Source organism: Aegilops tauschii, chromosome 5 (genome assembly GCF_002575655.3).
Source record: "Aegilops tauschii subsp. strangulata cultivar AL8/78 chromosome 5, Aet v6.0, whole genome shotgun sequence".
NCBI lineage: Eukaryota > Viridiplantae > Streptophyta > Magnoliopsida > Poales > Poaceae > Aegilops > Aegilops tauschii.
This window is the reverse complement of record NC_053039.3, coordinates 282,974,444-282,983,851: the sequence shown is the minus strand read 5'-3', so window position 1 is coordinate 282,983,851 and position 9,408 is coordinate 282,974,444. Positions and strand designations below refer to the sequence as shown.

General features: G+C 46.4%; 1 protein-coding gene across 1 annotated transcript; it reads left to right on the top strand.

The window, feature by feature from the left end:
* Nucleotides 1–4,810: 4,810 nt before the first annotated feature.
* On the top strand, nt 4,811–7,884 carry LOC109762804 (fasciclin-like arabinogalactan protein 2). The gene is made up of 2 exons (XM_020321679.4): nt 4,811–5,295; nt 6,638–7,884. Exons 1-2 carry the CDS (start codon nt 4,939–4,941, stop codon nt 7,487–7,489), a joined length of 1,209 nt encoding a protein of 402 aa, XP_020177268.1. The 5' UTR covers nt 4,811–4,938; the 3' UTR covers nt 7,490–7,884.
* Nucleotides 7,885–9,408: the final 1,524 nt, after the last annotated feature.

Genomic DNA, 9,408 nt, shown 5'->3' with positions numbered 1-9,408 from the left:
TGTTGACTGACTATGATGGTTGAGACTTTACAAAAAGAAAATGGTTGAGACTGGTGCGCGTACGTTCCAGCTGGTTAAAGCATGCCAATCAATCCTGGTCAGGGTTCAACTGCTAATTAGTCCTCACACGCCAAGCCACCAAGAAGCGTGGGCAAGCTAACACGCTGCCATCTCAACACGTTTGGACGTACGTGTACTAATCACCCTTATCCATGGACGAGCTGCTGCCTATGGGGTCGATTTGGGTTGTTCATGTAATGTAATCATGCCAGGTACTGGTAATCATGTCAGTATACAAACTGAATATATTAGCAGTTACAAGTTAACTTGGGTAAAATTGTGCACACAATTTTTGATATACCAATGTGAAGATCAATTTGGAGGCAAGGTATCAATGTTTTTTTTCTAAACACGGTACAAACAGGTGCTCACATACACCACGTGCACTCATTCCTATGAATGCACACACACAACTTATCCCTACGAGCTAGTCATGCGCGAGTATGAGGAATGTGGGCTAGCAAGAGAGAGGCATTGAAGGTCCCCTTGCGTCTGGCGGCATAGGGGAAACACTAGCCACCACAATCGAAGGGCCCCTCCTCCACCACCACCACCCCCGCATTGTTGCTGACGGAGGGCCTTCCTCCGAAGTCGCGCTGTGCCTGGGGATGGTGGCGGCGGGGCGGTTTCGTCCCTTTCACCTCTCCTCCCAAGATCCGATCTAGCGTGTTGCGGGGTGATCCCCTCTAGCTGTTGCATCCTACCCTGCCGGTCTTCTAGCACTCGTGGTTGTTGTTTTCCTTGGAGGCGTTACCATGGCCTCCAAGAAGTCACGACGTCGAATTGGATGGATGGCGGCGGGGAAATCACTAGGTAAGTTCTCCGGATTGAATGGTGGCGGAGTCACGGCGTCGAGCTCCTTCTTGAAGGCGCTATCTTGTTCGCTTGCAGCATCCATGATGTTGGCTTTGGAGATGTTGGACATTGTGTTGGTTCAGCCTACCTCTCCAGTTCTAGGTTTGGTGGGTTTAGCTGTGCTATTCTCACTGTTCGGGCCGAGCTTCTCTTGTGTCTCTACTCCGGATACCATGTCCACGTATTCTTGCGTCCATGCCATGTGTTGTACCCTCTCTTGTACTCATTCCATTTTCTTCTATCAATGAATAGATACACAAGCTTTGCGTATTCACGAGAACAATAAATCATAGGTAGGTGTACACGACAAATTTGTTGTCTCTTTAGTTTACATAAACGTGGTCCTATACATATATATTGTTATATTTGTATGATGTTTGCAATGTTGGTACAGCGTTGCCGTCAGAACAATGTTTGCCATTGCAGGTCAATAATTTAGCAAAACAGAAAACGATTTCTCTGCATTTGAATATATTTTACTATTATAACTAACTTGCTGGGAGATGGGCGAATTGGCTCCCGAGCTCATCTACACCCGCCATGAACAGTAAAATTAAATAAAATAGTAGACAATTTCAAACCCCCCCCCCCCCTTTTTTTGCAGGATAGATGCTTCAGTGCTTGAGGTCTATGCCAAATTTCAGCTAATTTGGACATCTGAGTAGCTCTCAACAAAAAAGGCAAATTTGAAGTTTGTTAAACAGTGCATTGTTCATGTACTGTTTGGACCGGATTTTTTTTCTGAGAGCTACTCAGATGTTCAAATGAGCTGAAATTTTGCACGACCCTCACGCACTGAAACATCTCCCATGCTTTTTTTTTGTATTTTATTTGATTTTACTGTTTATAGGGTGCAGATGAGCCCAGGCTTAAAATTGGATATTCGACGTGTTGGGCCTTACTATCTATATTAGCATAATCTTACTATATCCACTAATCTGCATAGTTGGATTTTGAGACTCCAGGCGCGGAGCTTTGGACGTGCACCTTTTGGAAGCCACAGAAAATGTTTAATGTTAGAGATGTGTAGTGCCAAAAAACGTCTTATACTAAGTTATGAAGGGAGTATTTGATTATTCATCTTAACAATCAAAGAGGAACAAACATACTTTTTTGTTCCTGTTGTTTACAGGAGTGTGCCTGCTAGACAGGCTGGAAAAAATGATGGCATTGAATTCTGGATAAATTATCGTGCAGGGAGATGTAGGTGTAACTCGTGAGGATGTTCTCCAACAACCCCAACGAACGTATAAAGTAGTATCAAGTACTAGCTGTTTACAATGTATGATCAAGACCTTTAAGAAAAATAAGCGCACGTAGAAAGTATTTATATGAAGCTAAACGAGGCTATCATAGTGTTTTCCTTCCTCTGCTGCGCATACAACAAGTTCACGTGCGACTCGTTCAACACCATATCTGGTTCACAGCTATTCCAATTAAAGGTGCTACCAGCTAGGTCCAAGTCATGGTCGGCTAAACTTTCAATTCATATTCTTCTTGATATCTTGTTAGCTCATCTGAAGAGTTCTCACTGCATACAATATCCTCACCTGCTGCTTCTCATGATTAGTGCGAACCAAACTCCTGCGTTAGTCGAGGAACACAGCTAGCTGTCACACTCACACATCAGTTGCGCTAACCAACAGTTGTTGCTGCCTTCTTCAAAGATTGTTCTTCTCATAAATTTCAAATTGCATAAGAATGATTAGCTGCACAACTGGCATTATGATGGAATACTGTGATAACTTCGAATTTCTAATTCCTTTCTTGTATTTATGTTTGCACGATGGTATTTCTTTACAAAATAAATCTCCACCGTGCAGTTCAACGACTGCAAGCGTAGTCAAGCAATCTACAATCAACATATATAAGAGGGTAACCTCAAGAGGAGGGAGAACAATGGCAGAAGCCATGCAAAAGATGAGTCTAGGAAAGAGACAAGAAGCTGTTAATCACCTTTTAATCAGGAGAGCCATGGATGCTAGTAATGGATTGGATCCAACAAAGCTTGCACCAGAAAGAACATAGCTCTAGTTCCATTTATTGTTAGTGCCGCCTTGGATGGTTACATTTAAACCAACCTCCCAAAGAGGATTTCCGACGACGTATCACCAGTAGCGCTGCAAACAAATCGAGTTCGGGCTAGTTGGACTTGGCTTAGCTTAACTTAGCGAAGCTCAAGATCGAGCTGTAGAAAATGGCTCGTGCTTAGTTTGAAACGATCTTCAGTCGATATCATGCTAGTTTCAAGCTAAATGCCATGGTTTTCGGACAAGGCAGACAACAACACAACATAAAAGACCAAATAGTATTCGAATCAAAAGGGTGATAATAAAAAAAAACAAGGTAGTTTTACTAATTCTCTGTCAACTGAAGACTGGTACTTAATAGCAAGATATCGTTGTTGAACTAGTAAAAGTAGATGTGTCTGCTCTCAAACTTCAAAATAAACAGGATATTTAACACACGGCTGGGCATGTACCATATTGAGGCCTAAATTTTCTCCGTGTTGAATTATGCTTCCAGGTTTGCTAGTAGATAAAATGGTGAAAAATCATGCATAACATATATAGTAATAAAGTATCCTACTTTCTAATATATATCAGGATTATTTTATATGATTATGGCTAGTGTTGGCTCAAGATCAACTCGTTTCTCAATCGAGCCATAAAGTTCTTATACTCAGCTCTTTTTTTTTCGAATTGATCTCGAGTTGACTCACAAGACGAATCGATCTTGAGCGTCTCACCTCGAGCTTTTCTTGCAACCCTAATTACCGACAACAGACCGCGCTAGCACATGGGGCCCCGAACTGACCACATGAAGTAATCACATCTGTCCGCTCCCATGATCTCCTGGCCACGCACAACATTCACCTTTTGGGCCGTGTGCGTGTGTGTGGATAAAAGAGACCCTCTTATCTAGTGAACTCAGCTGGGTGAGGCGGTGTCAAGATCTTGGATGCTGAGGCGGCGGCCTTGGTGGTGGTAGCGCGGTGCTCATAGGCAGAGCCCGTGGCTTGGTGCTGCCCGGTGGCCATGGCCGTGTGGGGTACGTGGTAGCCGTGGTGTGGCGTTCGGTGGCGGTGAGTGTTGGCCGGGGTGAAAATCTGTTCTATCTTGGGATGAACCGGCGGCGGCAAAGCTCGTTCCCTTGTTGAAGGCGTCGTCGCGGCTCTCATTGCCTGTCGTGCGGCTCCAGAGGAAACTCCGATCCTTAGATCGGGCGTGGCAGCGCTCCGGTGTCGTAGCCTTCCTGAAGGCGCCGCCTTGAAACCCACGGTTCGTCATATACGACTTCATGTCTTCGCGATGATAGTGCTAGGGGTGGTGTTGCTGCGCTCATCGCCTATGTATCTTGTCTTGTGTGTGTGCGTGTGTTGTGGTGACGTGCATTTGTACTGGCTTGTTGATGATTATTGTTTTATATATAAAGCGGAACGAAAGCCTTTCTCGATAAGCATGACAACCGTGAACTGTCTGCATGGCAATTTATGCTTGCCAAGGATGGCAAATTTAGTTTGCTAGCTGCTGCCCATAGCAGAAGGCAATGTAACAGCACCTAAGCCAAACAGAGGTCTCAAACGTCGCCGTCATCGGCGTCACTTTCTTCCAACGGCTAGAAGAACTTGGCGCCCAATGGCCGATCACGAACGTTGTCGGTCTGGCGCTCCCCCAACAAACGTCGAGCTTGCCGTTCCAACGATCTCGATCAATGGCGCCACAAACAAATGGTAAGAAGAGGCTTACACAACACAAAAACAAAGAACAAAACCCAGTTAAGAAGAGGGACAACGACAGCCCACCGGACCGGCGGGTGAGCAAAATACTCCGTCGTTCCCGGCTCCCGCAACTACGTACACACCTTCTCCTCTTCCCGCCAATACATATACACAGTAGCACACACACCTCTCTCGCTCACATCTCTCCTCTTCTCTCTCCCCGGCCTCTTTCTCTCTCTCTCTCTCTCTCTCTCTCTCTCTCTCTCTCTCTGCCTAGTGCTGATACTGTTGTGTCCTCGGCAATGGCGAGAAGCCGACAGTCCATGCTCCTGGCCTTCGCCGTCGGGGCAATGGCGGCGGTGCTGCTGGCATCCCCGGCGGCGGCCAAGAGCTACAACATCACCAAGATCCTGGCGGCGCACCCGGAGTTCTCCAAGTTCAACGCGATGCTGAGCAAGACGCGGCTCGCGTCCGACATCAACCGGCGCCAGACCATCACCGTGCTGGCCCTGGACAACTCGGCCATGGCGGCGCTGGACCACTACACGCTGCCCACCGTCCGCCACATTCTGTCCCTGCACGTCCTCGTCGACTACTACGGCAACAAGAAGCTCAAGCAGCTCTCGCGCGGCGCCACCGCCTCCGCATCCATGTTCCAGGTATGCACACCACACAATTGTATACATGTGTATACAGATTTTGGTGTGCACAATATATAGTTATCTCGAATTTTCGATAATTCTTACACACCCACAAGTTATCACCATTTTGCTAGATCTAAATCACATGACATTTTTTTTTCAATATCCAAATCACCACCCTTATAATTTGCCATCCGATTTCTCTCTGCTGCGAATGGTTTGAATTTCTGTTTCAGAAATATTTTTGCCATAGCCGAAACCACTGAATACACAGTTTTCATTTTTGGGCCAAAAGGAACGAGATTACCACTTCAATTCGATTGAAATCCAATCAAGCATTTTGAATTTTAAAAAATACTTTGATTTTCAATTTGTTTGTAGTACCATAATGGCTGGAATATTATGACCGGAACACAAATTATTTCAGTACTTACCCACAATGACTGAAATTTCACTGAAAGTGAACACCATACTGTTTTTTTCTAGTTGGGTGAACACCATACTTAAGATACATGCAGAGGCGGGGGAAGTCTTGATTAGATGACATGGACTGACATAAGTAAATCTAATTGATTTAGGTATAAACATGCTATGTGGCATGAATTATGAAAGATACTAACAATCTGAGAAAACCAACATAAATTGTCACTTGAAAAAATAAAACCAATTTTTTTGTGGATAAAAAATAAAACCAATTTAAATACAAACAAATTCAAAATATGTATTTCAACCGTTCATCGGCCCTATTATCTAAACCGATGCTAATAATAGTAGTGGTGTTTATAGTGGGCGGCATTTCCTGACTGAGATGAGGGGCAAGGATGCGGTGTTCTGCTGTGGGTGTTTATTCAACGCACTTTCACCTATCGCAAAAGCTATAGATACAATACAAGCCACTGAAATGTACTCCTTGGCAAAGGGACTGGCCAGCCATGGTATCATTTGAGTATCACATTTTCAACCCAAGTTGTTGATTCTTTGGCCACAAAATTCCGCGATGGTTGCATGATGATCGGGCCGTTGGTTGGTTGCCAAGTCACTAAAGCAGACAGTGGTACTGCTGTCGTACTAATTCACCCACGGATGTTTGGCACGGTAGGCTTGGAATTCCATACGCAGCCCGGTTGCCGTTTCCTCTAGCGTGTATACTCATTTCCTATCTTCCATACCTACAGGATTGATTGACTTCTGGGCCTACATTGTCCAATCATGTACACATAGTATCATTTATCCTCATTACTAATTGGCTAGATTAAACAAGAGTACACTCATTAAATAAATAGATTACATGTAAACAAAAGTGTCGCGAAATGTATAATTTTGATTTGCTAACACGCTCCATGCTTTCAAATGATTTCAGTCTACCGGGACGGCGTCGGGCATGTCGGGCTACGTGAACATCACGTCCCACAAGGGTGGCAAGGTGGAGTTCGTCAGCCAGGACGCCGACGACACCGTCAAGCCGTCCCGGTACGTCAAGTCCATCAAGGAGATCCCCTACGACATCTCGGTGCTCGAGATCAACTCCGTGCTCTCCTCCTCCGAGGCCGAGGCGCCCGTCCCGCCGCCGGCGCCGGTCGACCTCATCGAGCTCCTCTCCAAGAAGCACTGCAAGTCGTTCGCCGGGCTCATCTCCGGCAACGCCGACGTCTTCCGCACGCTCAACGAGACCAAGGACAACGGCCTCACCCTCTTCTGCCCCGTCGACGCCGCCGTGGCCGCCTTCATGCCCAAGTACAAGAACCTCACGGCCAAGGCCAAGACGGCCATCCTGCTCTACCACGGCGTGCCGGACTACTTCTCGCTGCAGCTGCTCAAGTCCAACAACGGCATGGTCTCCACGCTCGCCACCACCAGCGAGGTCAAGAAGGACTACAGCTACGACGTGCAGAACGACGACGAGAAGGTCACCCTCGTCACCAAGGTCGTCACCTCCACCGTCACCGCCACCGTCGGCGACAGCGAGCCGCTCGCCGTCTACGCCGTCTCCAAGTTCTTGAAGCCAAAGGAGCTGTTCAAGGTCGCCCAGGCGCCAACGCCCGCCCCGTCAAAGAAGGGCAAGAAGGAGGCTGGCGACGACGACGACTCGTCTGACGACGAAGATTCCGATGATGCCACCACTGATAAGGGTGATGCCGCGCCAGCGGTATACGGGCGATGGGCGACCGCGGCTGCGACGGCGGGAGCAGTATTGGCATTGTTGATGGGCTAAAAGAGTGAAAGCCGCCGGCTGTTTTATGCATGCATGTTCAAATTTAATTATTACTCCTATATTTGTTTTCCCTTTGGTATTTTTAATCTTATTTTCTGCGGCGAAATCTCTATCACTTGTCAGTGGTGGTAGAAACAAAATAAGTAGGCGGCTGGTCTCTTTCAAACATCTACAAAAATCAAGAAACTAGCTTAGAGGTGCGATGTGTAGTTTCTTTTTGGAGTCTTGTTGATTGCTAGTATGATGTAATTATTTGCCTTGTAATTAATACAGTTGGAATGTTCTCATGTACTTCCTCTGTTTTTAAATATAAGTTTTTTAGACATTTCAAATGGACTACAACATATGAATGTATGTAGACATATTTTAAAGTGTAGATTCACTCATTTTGCTCCGTATGTAGTCATTTGTTGGAATCTCTAGAAAGATTTATATTTAGGAACGGAGGGAGTATATCTATGGAAGTATGGTACCATTCTATTGCAATGTACTCATGACGTGCAAGAGATCATCTCTTCTTTTTTACATGCCCTAAGTCCTCCTACCCCTGGGCTGCTCGTCAGCTCGTGATATCGTCTGGTGGATGCACCCCCAGGACGATGACGCCCCGCGCCAGCATGCCACCCACATGCTCAACCACACATCGCCGATCTCGCTGATCCTCTCATCCAGCAGCAAGGTTGACGCACGAACATCCACGCCCCTAGCCACCGAGACAACCGCCCTCCATCCGTCAATGGGAACCAACAACATGTGTGGAGGAGCAACGCGCCGATCACCCACCAGCCGATCCTCCCGCTCAAGGACAGATTGCCCAAACGCAGCCCCCCGTAGCCGTTGGATCTACATGGGCTTAATTATCCCGACAAAATGCATTGGGCGATGGCAGAGGGAAGGGGAAGCCGAGGGAGGGGTGAGCGCCACCGCCCGAGTCGCTAGGGAGGAGGACGTTGCGGGGGCTCAATCCTGATAGAGAGTCAAGATGATCAATAAATAAATAAACATATTTTAGAATTATATAAAATAATCATATGTATTTTTAGGTTCAATTCTTGTGTTATTAATCTAAATATTCAATAAAATCTCACTAGTATATTGCAACTAATTCTCAAATCAATCGCGCAGGGTACCATCTAGCTAAACAGTACCGTGTACTTTTTTTTAAGCCGGGCGTAACCCCTTTCCATTACTTGCATAACGGAAATACATATAGTCTTAAGAGTTCAAAAGGAAACCTAGAAAGGGAAAAGCGAGCTCAAAGCACCGCTGGGAAACCCACAATGAGCACTCGTCATCGAGCAGCTCACCATGGGGCGAAAACCGAACTGACACCCTAAAACCTGCAGACTACCTCTAATAAGACCAGAAGAGTTCAAACAAGTTTATAAGGCCACTCCAGACACAAAACATGCGCCCACGCAGGAGCAAAAGGACTATCCCAGACATAGACATGCGCCCACACAGTACCGTGTACTTCATTCAACGAAATTAGGCAGTGAGATTTTTTCCTCGAGTAGTACGCTACGACCTACGAGGCAATCCGCGTGATTTCCACGAAGAAAACGGACAAACAAGCAAGCGAAACTGCAGGCCGATCCCATTTCGATCAGACATCAACTTCTCCATCTCCAGCTCTGTGCGTCCATCATAGTGAGTGGGCAGAGCACTCTGCCGTGTGCCGCACAAGTTCTTGGAAGAAGAAGAAGAAGAAGGCGAAGAATTCAAGAATATACGGAGAGAAGAGAGCAGCCGCCGGATAGGAACATCCATGGAGTCATGGACTCGCTATCAATACGTTGGACTACGGTGCTTGAACGCACTTCATCCACAGTACTATTTCTTTTAGGCCTCTGCATCAATTCCATCTACAGTAATGGTGCTGCTGTGTATGCGCGCGACGGCCGTGATCGGCGACGAAA